Raw genomic sequence first — 12,623 nt, 5'->3', positions numbered from 1 at the left:
TCACCCCACCCCTGGCACCCGGCTCCGGGTACTTCAGGGCCTTCTTGGGTCCTGCCGGACCTCCCCGCCGGGCAGCCCCAGCCCCAGGCCAGCCCCAAGGACTCTGCCTTCCCATGGGGATGTCAGCCAGTGCCCAGTGGGTCCCCTCAGTGTGTGCAGACCGCCACCCCTAAATGCATTTCCTATCGACTCCAGGGTCCCTGCGGGTGTCATTTCACTTACTTGCCTCTTTTTCCTTCTGCAGGAAGTCAGAAGCACCACAGTAGCTTTTCTGCTCCTGAGAATTCCCACTTTAAAAATCAAAGTGGTGTCCAAGAAAGAAGTCTTTGAAGCTAATCTTAAAACAGAGTGTGACCTGTGGCACCTGATGGTGAAGGAGATGTGGGCTGGGAAGAAGCTGGCCGACGACCACAAGGTCTGGGGCCCGGTCTGCCTTTTTATTCTCACCCAAGGCTCATGTCTCTATAATAATGCTCAGCATAAAGCCAGGTGGGACTGGGGCCTGGGCCTGGGCCCTGCAAAGCCCTGGGGCCTTGGGGGACGCCCTGGGGGCAAACGCAAGGGCCGGCAGGGTGGTGTGGGTGGACTGTGGGAGTGACCACTCTGCACTGCCCCCTGCCCCTGGTGACACCCCAGGGAAGGGAGCGTCGGGGGCTGGACTCTGGCAGGTCTGAGCTGGGTGGTCCGGGCACACCCTGCTCTAAGCGGCTCTTCACTTTTCCCCTTCACAGGATTAGGGTTTTGGTTGGGGGGAGGTGTTAGATTCCTTCCACAGGGTTACATTTATATCCTAGGGACTTCTGTACCTTCATTTACTTTGGGCCAAACTGATGGCTTTGATCACACCAAATTAAGACTTCCTAGTCATGAAGGGTACCGTGGACGGAGGGTAAGACATGAGGACACACGGTGCAGGGGAGATACTTGTCTTGTCTAAATGGCAAGATGAGACAGGAAAACCCACAACAAAGTGGGCAAAAAGTACGAATTAGGGGACTCCCATGAGGGAGCAGTTCAGAAGGTTCTGGAGAGCTGTGCCCACGGATCCTCAGGGAGATGCAGGTGAGGGCGGCACCCAGTGGAAAGCGTCAGGAAGAATGTATGTTCAGTGGTGGGGGAGCTGCCGTTTCTGATGGACGTTCTGTCACTGGAGAAGCCCAAGGTCATGGAGACAGAAGGAGCGTTTCTGTTTGGAGCAGGAAGCGGGGACTAGGTCCTGAGATTCCAGTACTCTGTGACTTGGCGGCTCACTGTTTGGTTTTATACCCACTGGTTTATTTAGCACACACTGGCTCATCAAAGCCCGTGGGCTGGCAGACGTCTAAGGAGAGTCGTACGGACTCACATCCCGCCCTCTCCTTTACAGCGTCTGCGGCTGCCTTTGCCCTTGACGGCAGAGCTGAGTTGTCGTGCCAGAGACTGCATGGCCCACAGACCCTAAAGTGTTCAGCATCTGGCCCTTTACAGAAGTTTGCTGACCCCTGGTATAAACAGCCAGTGTATGTCTCAACTAAGAGGACATGATCACATGACATCAAATCCAAATCTAAACTCTTCACGTGGCTTTGAAAAACACACATCTTTGAAAGGGTTGTTTCATGTGACGTGACAAAGTCTTAGAGTGAAATGATTTCAGTGAAGCTGTGCTGAGATGACTGTCCCTCCCACAGGACCCCCAGTACGTCCAGCAGGCACTGACCCACGTCCTGCTGATGGACGCCGTCGTCGGTGCACTGCAGTCGCCCGGCGCCATCTACGCGGCCTCCAAGTTATCTTACTTTGATAAGATGAAGAACGAAAGTAAGATCAGCATGTGTTCAATGCAGCCACGGTGTCTTGAGTTATGTCTTAAGTCATTTTTATCTGGATGACTTTTGTCTTGTCCATTAGAACCAATCCCAAATGTCTCAAGTTTTTTTCTTCTGTACTTTTCATTTTTGAATATCACACGTTGTTCTGCATCTTTCCTTTCCTCACTTAATAATACCTTGGAGCTCTGTGCTCCTAAGGACACATCGAGGCACCTCATCGTTTCAGTGTCTGGGTTATTAGAGTCCACTTTACCCCGGATGATATTGCTCCTGAATCTTAGTTGTCAGCAACAGAATTGCTGCTGGCTGGTTCAAGCAGAGCAGAAATTCGTGGAAGGCTGTTGCGTGACTCACGGAATCGCCATCGTGGTCGCTGGAGTTCTGCGGTCGGACACACGCCCACTGCGGAGCTGCAGGGACCTCTGTGCCCGGCTGCCCCTGGCTGCTGGACCTCGCCGCACGAGCGCGTGGAGGCCCCCGATGGCCATCTCTCTTTTTTCTCTTGATTTGGTCAGTTTCCCTCCATAGCAATTCTCTGATCTCCGCCTGTAGCTTGAAATCTGGCTCTCACATTCTGGAAGCCATACGGAGGTTGGTGGTAAGCTCAATTTTTTATTTTTAGAAGATTTTTCAAGTCTAGGAAATAGCAAGTAGGTAAGAATAGCTTTATGCATCATTTTAGCTACTTCTATTTTGTTTCAACTTTTAAATGATCTCCTAAAACCGACTGGCCTGTGCTTTGCACGAAGAAGCAGGGAATAGAGGATTACTTATCGCTATTAACATTACTATGTGCCGGAAGTCACGTGTGCTAGATTAAACCCACAACATGAAATTAATTCATGAAACACGGACGAACAAGTTGTAGGATGTTTTTAAGATGACATCTAGTTCTATCTGTATGCACTTTTTAAAAAATAAGTTTTATTGAGATACAGTTCACATACCATTCCTTTTTACAGTGCACGCCTTACTGGTTTGAGTGTATTCAGAGTTGTACGGTCATCAGCGTGATGGGTTTTAGAACATTTTCATCACCCCAGTAATAAGCCCCATGCATTTAGCAGCCACCCCTCACCTGCTTAAGCAATCACTAACCTCCTCTCTGTCTCTCTGGATTTGCCACACTTTGGCCTAGTCTGCGCACTTCCTCTAAGTGAACTCATCTGGTATGTGTCCTGTGTGTCTAGCTTCCTTCATGTGGCATCACGCTCCAGGGTTCACCCGAGTGGCAGGTGTCACTGCTTCATTCCTCTTGGGCTGCGTGTATTCTGCTCTGTGGATGCGGCACAGTTTATCCAACCCTCCATTGACCATTTGAGTTTTTCTCCTTCCCAGCTGTCGTGAATAGTGCCGCTCTGAACATTCACATACAAGTTTTCTGTTTGGACGTGTGTTTCATTCCTCTTGGGTATATACAGCCAGGAAGACACTGTTGTTTAAACTGTCATCCCAGAATTAGGGAAAACAAGCCTCAGTTATGTGTTGATTCCCCTTGGTGCATTTTCCTCTTTGCTGTGTCTGTCACTAACTGTGTGATCCCTGGAGCTTCCTGGTCCGAGGACCCCCCCCCCCACCTCTGGGAGCAGACAGGATGCTCCAGTTGCTGGAGTGACTTGGAGGTGCTCTTGTCAACAGTCCTAGAACCAGACATCAATTGCTGGGTTTCCCCCCCTTAATCAGGAACAAAATCAAATACACACACTCTACACTTCAGCTGCTTATAGACCACTCCAAGCTCATGCCTGATCTTTGTCAAGAGTTTACAGAAAAGCCTTCTCACTCCTCTGGAAATAACACACACAGTTACCATGGCAGCACCCAACAAATGACACTCTTAATTCCATACGGCAAAGGGGGGATGGTCCAAGCTCAGTGTCCCTGATTCCTTGTTCCCAATCAAGAACTGTTTTCCCTTGTGTAAAGCGTAATGAGGCAACCATACATGATCCTGGGCTTAAGTTAATAGCTTATGGTCCATTCGTGATGGAAGGTCTAAAAATGAAACTTTCTGAAATCTGCACCCCATCCCTGGGGTGGGGCATTTGGCAATGACTGGAGATATTTGTGGTGTGTGTGTGTGTGTGTGTGGCAGTGGGGAGGTTGCTACTGGCATTGACTGGATGAGGCCAGGGATGCTGCTAAATGTCCTACAGCGCACAGGACGCACCCACGGCAGCCACATTATGTGACAAGGGTGAGAAACCACTCGTGGGTTAGATTTATGGAGAAACGTGTAAAGTCTTCCCTTGGCTAGACCATACGTAACGGTTGAGTGTGGACAGAGGTCAGATCATTTAGCTTGAGAGCTGTGTTTAAACAAAAAGCAACGTGAGACGTTGGCAAATGCTCACCCTCTGGCCGGATACGCTTGGCTTTACTTTAATGTCCAGTTTAAAGAGAGCGTCGTCTTCACAGATTATGAAGTTTTACCCCAGAGCTAATACCCTAAGGAAAGCAGAATGTGCACGGCTCTTGGATAACCTGGGTCTCCTCCAGTCTGGGGAACTAATCCCCCGTGTCTGCATTTCAGTGCCCATGGCAGTTCCGAAGACGACCTCAGAGACCCTGAAGCACAAGATCAACCCTTCCGCAGAAGAGACCTTCCCACGCGCCATCGATGTCCTGCTCTACACCCCAGGTGAAGGCCATTCCCTGCTTTGTCACTGCTGTTTGTTTGTTTTTAAAATTTTATTGACGTATAGTTGATTTACAGTGTTGTGTTAATTTCTGCTGTACAGCAAAGTGATTCAGTTATACACATATATACGTGCTTTTTCATGTTCTTTTCCATTATGGTTTATCACGGGACATTGAATATAGCTCCCTGTGCTGTACAGTAGGACCTGGTTGTTTATGTCGCTGCTGTGTTTGGAACAATCTGAGAGCTTAAGACTTGTGGTCAGGGTCAGCGCTGAAGTGGAAGGGCGACGGCAGGAAGAGGATGGACGGGGACCAGGTGGTTTTCTACTGTTGGAGGGCAGAACCCTGAGCAATGAGGTGCGGCCTCTCTGTGGACTCAGAGGCTGGAGCAGGGCCGTGAGGGGCCGAGTCCCCATCCGGCCTCGCCGTCCTCACGTCGGTGGATAAAGGCCCTGCACTTCTGTCTTTGGTCGGATCAAGCCCATTGTCACCAGGATGGGATGGCTGCACCTCCTATGCTGATGTGCACATCTGACAACACGGCTCTTCCTGCTTGGAGTGGTGGGACAGTCCCACAGACTTTCAAGGCCCCTACGAGCTGCGTCGGAGTGATGACAGCAAGAAGACAGGGTCGCTGCCCAGGCCTGGGGGTAAACAAAGACGGCCCTGTGTCACAGGCGTTCAACTGTCCAAATGCTTTTACTTCATTCTGACTTGCAGAGAGCTGCAGCAGGGTGCTGCTCCAGGGTTGTAGTGTTGGGAGCAAAGGAGCTCAGTTCCGGGCAGAAGAGAGCCTTTGAGTCTGGTCGCCCCGTGTTCGGCCTGTCCGCATCAGGAGTTGGCGGCGGCGGTGGCATCCGTGCACCCCCATCCTTCACCCTCCGAGGTTCGTGACCTCGTGGGGCAGTCCAGCGATCCACAGCCAGGAGCTTACATTCCACACGGTTTCCGATGGGCAAATTGAGTTTCTGTGGCAAAGCAGCCTCCCGGCAGGAGAGTTTATCTCTTCCCTGAACGTCCAGAAGACCCAGTAAAGCAACAGATCTCAGATGAAAGAGAGTCGAGAGCGGCCGAGCGCATCCCTCTGGAGACGTCATTTATCCAGTCGAGGCTCTCTGTTGACGTCACTCAGCTGTGACAGCACAGACCAAGACGCTTTTCATCACGGCATCTGAATAGACGAGCTGTCCTTAGATCTACGCTAGTTTCCCTTAAATTAAGCCTAACTAGACTCTGGGTTTCCTGTCATCAACGGCTAGTTCCCGTCCCGCTGAGAACATCTAGAAGGGCCGGACAATGTATAAGAAAACAAAGGAGGACGGAGCTGCTGGTACTGGAAACAGTGGCCGAGAGAGCTTTGGCCAGCCATGTGGGGTCAGGGGGACGAGCCTGGGGTCAGGACACACCTGTCAAGAAGCGGGCAACCCCTCCAAGAATTCCGAGAGTCAAGGGAGCCAGGCCCCAGGCACTGAGCCCGGCTTCAGAGCATCCCAGTCTCTGGGGGGTTGAAGACTGTGTCTCAGTGGGCAGGATCTCCCCCAGGGGGGCCAGGAGACCAATGGCATGAACACCCCAGAAAGACTGGCAGATTCACACTTCTTGCACTTGTGATGGAGGTGGTGCTACAGAGCAGGGGAGGGGAAAGACGGTCTCCATCACAGAAGGTGTTGGGATGTTGTGCATCCGTGTGGAGAAGATGAAGCTCGACCACACCTCAGATCACACGTGGCCATCACTTCACAGTCTAAACGTGAAAGGCAAAAACATAAACAAATGAAACTTGGAGACGATAACATAGAAGAAGATATTCATGACCTTACGGTAAGGAAAAAATTCACAAATAGCATATAAAAAATACTAGCCATAAAGGAACAGACTGGTGAGTTAAGGATTTTTAAAAGAAACTTCCAAACGAGTGAACGTGGTGGCTGCAGACTGGGAAAGGGAGATTCACAAGACGCGAGAACCGACAAGGGGCTCGAGTTGGGGATATTTAAAGAATGGCTACAAGTCAAGGAGCATGAGACAGCCTGATTCAGAAATGGGCAGGTGGCGCGGTAGTTGAGAGTCCGCCTGCCAGTGCAGGGGACACGGGTTTGTGCCCCGGTCCGGGAAGATCCCACGTGCCGCGGAGCGGCTGGGCCCGTGAGCCATGGCCGCTACGCCTGCGCGTCCGGAGCCTGTGCTCCGCAACGGGAGAGGCCACAGCAGTGAGAGGCCTGCATACTGCAAAAAAAAAAAAAAAAAAAAGACATGGGCAGGAGACATAAAGGCTTCAGCACGGGGGAGATCCAGACGGCCAGCTAAAGCCAGCAAGCCTCATCGGCATCGGGAAACGCAAAGAAACCACAAATGAAAAACCAAAGTCTTCACGCCATTAGGACGGCCAAGACGGAGAGCGCCGACCAGGCCTCGTGTTGGCGGTGACGTGAGGCAGCGGGAGCCCAGCTGCCCTCGGGGACGTGGCCACAGGCTCCCTCCTTCCTCTGTCCCTGCGCCCACTTCCCTCTGCCTGAAACGCTGCCCACGAGTGAATCCTCAGGCCTCCCCCAGATCCCGGCTCAGGGAAGGCACCCCCGGGCTCGGTCTGTCTGCGTGTTTCTCTAGCTGGAGCCAGCTTGTCCCCGAGACTCGAAGCTCCGAGGGGCACGGAAGCTCGGGCCGTGCTCACCTTTGGATCCTGGGCACCCAGGGTGGCACCTGGCCGGGCAGGACCTGAGTCATGTATGAACCACAGGCTGATGCAGCAGAGGGCTTCACCGTTTCGGGTTGCTTTCCTCTTTAGGGCATCTTGACCCAGCAGAAAAAGTTGAGGATGCTCACCCCAAATTATGGTGCGCTCTGAACGAAGGCAAGGTGGTCGTATTTGATGCTTCCTCTTGGACAATTCACCAGCACTGCTTTAAAGTGGGCACTTCTAAACTGGTGAGTAAACGAACGCGCACAGTACTCAGTCAGCTTCCAGGTTAACTTGTGATTTTGGAAATTGAACACGTCCACCTGTATAGGTAGCGGGATTCACGAATCCCACGGCGTCGCTGAATCCTGCAAGTCTTTGATTTTTATCTCGAGTTTTAAAATGTAAGCTTGTTCCATCCTTCACTTAAATATTCTTCTTTAAGTGAGCAGATAATGGCTTTAGCCATCCCCGCTCTGAAATCTAAAACAGGATTTCAGTCATGGAAAGGGCAGTGTGGTAGTCTCACGTTTACATTGTCAGTCACCAAAAGCAGACACTAGAATCATTTTAACACATTTGGGTTCGAAAACTAAGAACCATTTAAGTCAAATCTGCATGATATTATAGTTATCTTGTGGTTGAGAAACCTCAGTTCTTTGACCTTTTAGACTGATAGCCTAGTCAACTTTAATTAAAAGAAAGTTAAGGGACTTCCCTGGTGGCGCAGTGGTTAAGAATCCACCTGCCAGTGCAGGGGACACAGGTTCGAGCCCTGGTCCGGGAAGATATTGCCGCGGAGCAACTAAGCTCGTGTGCCACAACTACTGAGCCTGCGCTCTAGAGCCCGTGCTCCTCAACAAGAGAAACCACCGCAGTGAGAAGCACGTGCACCACAACAAAGACCCAACACAGCCAAAAAAAAAAAAAAAAAAAAAAAAAGTTAAATTCATGCAAACACAGCCTCACCCCACCCCCACAAACCCAAGGTCAAGTTTCAGGTCTGTAGCCCTCAGTGCCACCAGGATCAGCCCCCTGCTTTTTGGAGACTTCTTGAGGCCTTGCACGGCCCTTTGAAAATCATGTCTTATTTCTGTACTACGTGATGTCAGCCATGTGCCCCAGGGCCTCCACGCCTGGAACGTGTCGTGTGAATTCGTGTTTCCAGATGAGGGGTGATCAGTGGTTTCTTTCCGGTGGGGCTGCCTTTTAACTTGGCACTCCAGATATCTTTGGCGACACCACCCTACTGTTCAAAATGCTGTCACACCTACTCCTTGGTGGGCTTCATCCTGTTCAAGACCCTCTGAGGGCACAAAGGAAGCCACTGTCCCAAGGGATTCTTGCTAGGAAAATCCTCAGGCCAACTCCTTTAACACAAAACTTCTTTTTTCACATTTAATGTAAAAAGCATGGTGTAGTGAAGTTTACGTACCTAAGCGTTCCTCATTACTTCGTATCATCGACTTTGATGGCCACATTCCACCATCTAAAGATAATGTGACAATCTATGCTTTCAAAACTGGGGTGAAACAGAAAAATTGTGAATTCAAATATACGTTGCCAAGAGGGTGCGGGATCATTCTAAAGAAGTTGCTAAACCATTTTCCCCGCGTTCAAACAATGAGCCTCAGATGATAAAGGAACGGGATCCAAGGCACGTTAAAGTAAAACGTGTACAAAAGTCTAATAACGCTTTAGATGAAATGAAAAACAAGGAGGAGAAGTTAAGAACTTCACTCTTATTCTAAAATTTAATTTCTTTCCTGTTGATTCTTAGTTACAAGCATTTCAAAGACTGTTTAATAACAAAATAACTTAAAATCCTTGTGAAAATAAAATCATATGGCTGCATTTTGTATCAATTTCTTCTGCTCCCCAGTTAGGCCAGGTAACATTTAATTAAAGCAGAAAGTTATCCAGTTATGTGAAAATATCTTCCCACTGGTTTCACAGGGATATTTTGTACTGTTTCAACAAGACAGCAACTGGGGCAATTATCTCTAGAAAATGCTGCCTCATCTGAAATGTGAAGTTCCAAGTGGTTTATCTAAGATATCTTTGGGCCACTAAAGAAAGACATTTTACTAAAATGTTACAACAATTCTCAGGTAGATGCCTCCAAAGAAAGGGCTTTTTTAAATGATTAATTCTGAAATTAGCAAGGCAACATCTTTTTCTAACTTATGAGAATGTTTATTGGTAAAATTAAAGCTATCAATTTTTTTTTTTTTTTTGCGGTACGCGGGCCTCTCACTGTTGTGGCCTCTCCCGTTGCGGAGCACAGGCTCCGGACGCGCAGGCCCAGCGGCCATGGCTCACGGGCCCAGCCGCTCTGCGGCATGTGGGATCTTCCCGGACTGGGGCACGAACCCGCGTCCCCTGCATCGGGAGGCGGACTCTCAACCACTGCGCCACCAGGGAAGCCCCAAAAGCTATCAATTTTTATGAGCTCTTTCTTCTGACAAAGATAAGTACCAGTAAGCACCATCGGTACTGATTATACAAGATTAGATCTAGCCTCAGCCCCTCCACAGTGATGTAACTGTTGCTCTTTGAAATCTGCTTGGATCTGACAATCTGAGACCTTCGTTCGGTTACCAGTAAAATGTTGCCCATATCATGGATAGAGTCGGACACCGCTCAGGAAACGTTTAGGGAACCGTGTTTCAGGGATGCAGTCGGGTTGGTTGAGATGTACAGGCAGACACATTTGCGTTTCACATGTATATGTGGCTTTTATAACTCTTCAGTGTTTTAGTTCTTAATTTCTAATTTCAGAAAGTCTGAAGAGAATCACTGGCATTGACCTTGCTAAGCCGGAATCCCCGAGAGCGCCACTCTCTTAGCTGCAAGAGCACCGGCTAATATACAGGCTGTCCTCATTATTTGCAGATTCCATATTTGCAAACTTACCTACCCGCTAAAATTTATTTGTAGCTCCAGAGCAAATACTTACGGCGCTTGCATGGTTCTCCACAGACGTGCACGTCTCCAGAGCAGGGAGAAATGGGAGCTGTGTGAGCGTTCCCAGCCGAGCTCAAGCCAGGCGACTCTGCCTTCTTGGTTCAGCTCAAACTGTAGACAGGTGTCCTTTTCACGGCCTATTTAGTGCCATGTTCTTTGCATTTTTGTGCTTTTTATCGTGATTTTGCTGTTTAACATGGTGCCGTAGTATAGAGCTGAGGTGCCAGAGGCTGGAATGTGCTTTACAGAGAAAATGTGGACCCATGCAGTTCAAACCTGTGTCGTTCAAGGGTCAGAGGCACCCTTAAACAGGAACACAGGGCAAGATGATGTGTTGATTGAATGACAAGAGCGTGACCAGAGGCCGGCAGGACCCTAAGCCTGTCGGTCCCTGAGCGGCGGCTCAGCGCTGGCTGTGAGCGCACAGGACAGAATGACTGTCGGGAACACGGGGAACTGACTGCTCTGCTCTCTCCTCGGCCCCCTCAGAACTGTATGGTGATGGCAGAGCAAAGCCAGGTGTGGGTCGGCTCGGAGGACTCGGTCATCTACATCATCAACGTCCACAGCATGTCCTGCAACAAGCAGCTCACGGACCACCGCTCCAGCGTCACGGGTCTGGTCGTGCAGGACGGAGCGCAGGCACCCAGGTCCGGCCAGGCTCCCCTGGGAGGAGGGGCCGTCTGGCTCTTGCGTGGGTCAGGGGTCCCAGAGGGAAGGGTTCCCATGGCCATGGGCCGTGGCCTGCAGGGCCCGGGCTGCGCAGGGGGAGCAAAGCGGGTCTGGAAGGTGAGTCGGGGACATTCCTGTGTGGTGTGGCCATGATGGGTGCAGAGAAGCGGCCTCTGCTGGAGACCGAGTCCAGCATGCGTGTGGTGCTTGTAGCAGCTGGCACCCCGCCTTCCTTGCCTGTTCTTTGGCTCTGGTGTTTGCCTGCCATCCTGGGCCTGTAGACGCATCACCCTAACCCCACGTCTTCTCATGGAATCCCCTGTGTGCCTGTGTCCAAATGTCCCCTTCTTATGAGGATACAGGTCAATGTTGGATGGGGGTCCACACTATTAGTGGCATTTAGCTACTTCTGGAAAGGCCCTGCTGCCAAATAAGTGGCATTTTGAGGTGTTGTGGGGCTAGGATGTCAACGTATCTTTTTTGGGGGACACAGTTCAACCTGTAAGATGTATTTACTTCATCCTTCACCAGCTTTACCAGGTTAAGAATGCCAGCCCCCCAAGGGCAGCCCTGTGTCTGTCCTGCTCTCTGCCGTGTCCTGTGCTTGGGACAGGGCCTGGACACAGCAGGTGCCCAGGGGAGACGTGAGAACCAGGCGGGGTCCCTGTTTCCCTCTGTGAGGAAGCGGGGCTCAGTGGGTGTGTGAGGTATGCTGAGGTCACCCACCCTGAACAGGCAGCCCCAGCCCTGGGCACAGGTGGCCACAGCTCCTAAGCTTTTCTGCCACTTCCCTCTGTGCCACCCCCATCCCCTTGTGCCCTGAGTTTCAGGGGTGCTGCCTGTCCTCAGTCGGGTGGACTTAGGTCCTCACGTGAAGATGACACGCCATCAGGTGGTGGAAGGGCCGTGCACGGCACTAGCTGAGCCCGCCTCCCCGCAGCTGATCCTTGGACTTGAGCTTGGAGGGGGCGTGTGCCGTTCCCGGCCCCTGGCGGGAGGGGCGGATTTTAGTTAACAGCCGTTTATGGCTCTGTTCACAATTCCTGGCGGACGTGGTGGAGGTGCCGGGGTGGGCGGGGGTCGCTCAGAAACCAGCCCCCCTGACGGCGCTGGCGTCTCTCGCTGGCCGTGCTGTGGACGCTTACCTGGTGGGAACCTGAAAAGGACACGGTGTTCTCAGGGCCACAGTTAAGCGCCTGCACGCGTGTTCACCCCACAGCACTGTGTACTCGTGCAGCGCGGACGGGACAGTCCTGGCCTGGAACGCGAGCTCCCTGCGGGTGACCAGCAGGTTCCAGCTGCCGGGCGACGGGTTCTCGGCCATCAGACTGCACGGCGGCCGCCTCTGGTGCTGTAAGTGCCTGGTCCCTGCCCTTGGCTCCTGGCTAACGGCAGGGGAGCCAAGGCCCCTTTCCTCTGCCACACGCGTTTCCAACTTTGACTGTGAAACCCTGGTTCCTTCTTAATGCATGCAGCTCCCCACACCCCTCCTGAGTTTGCTGCGTCCCCGGCGGCCCTACTCCCTGCGCGGCCTCCCCGCCTGCTCCTGTCTCTGCTCTCGCCGTGCCCCAGGGGGCCGTTGCCACTCCTCCCGGCAGCCCTCTGTGGCCTGGTTGTTTGCGTGCGGGTCACGTCTCCCCAACCGTGCTGTGTGCTCCCCTCTGCCCCTCCCAGCAGAGACGTCAGGCGGGGACGTCTGGGGGTCTGAGGGGGGCACTTCGGGGTTGACGGGGAGGTACAGACGCTGTGCCTAGTGACGTGGGTGTTCTGCATTTTCTGAGCATCACCGCACGGAGGTTGCCTGCACTTTGAAGTCTTTCCCTGGTGTATGCCAGGTAACATGGGTGATGGTC

The 12,623-nt window shown here is 51.8% G+C and overlaps 1 protein-coding gene across 6 annotated transcripts in view; it reads left to right on the top strand.

The window, feature by feature from the left end:
• The window catches only part of DENND3 (DENN domain containing 3), a 69,228-nt gene that overhangs the window by 37,749 nt on the left and 18,856 nt on the right, over positions 1-12,623 (top strand). For all 6 annotated transcript variants that reach the window (XM_089898663.1, XM_089898662.1, XM_089898660.1 and 3 more), the window contains exons 15-20: positions 245-415; positions 1,671-1,800; positions 4,345-4,452; positions 7,240-7,379; positions 10,588-10,748; positions 11,990-12,123. In XM_089898663.1, the coding sequence (XP_089754789.1) occupies positions 245-415; positions 1,671-1,800; positions 4,345-4,452; positions 7,240-7,379; positions 10,588-10,748; positions 11,990-12,123 (844 nt within the window). The remainder of the gene's footprint in view (positions 1-244; positions 416-1,670; positions 1,801-4,344; positions 4,453-7,239; positions 7,380-10,587; positions 10,749-11,989; positions 12,124-12,623) is intronic.

The sequence above is a fragment of the Delphinapterus leucas genome, chromosome 17, assembly GCF_059928025.1.
Source record: "Delphinapterus leucas isolate spDelLeu-1000000601 "Yukka" chromosome 17, BTC_Dleu_Yukka2, whole genome shotgun sequence".
Classification (NCBI taxonomy): Eukaryota; Metazoa; Chordata; class Mammalia; order Artiodactyla; family Monodontidae; genus Delphinapterus; species Delphinapterus leucas.
The sequence above is the reverse complement of the archived record's forward strand: the minus strand, read 5'-3'. Positions and strand labels throughout refer to the sequence as shown.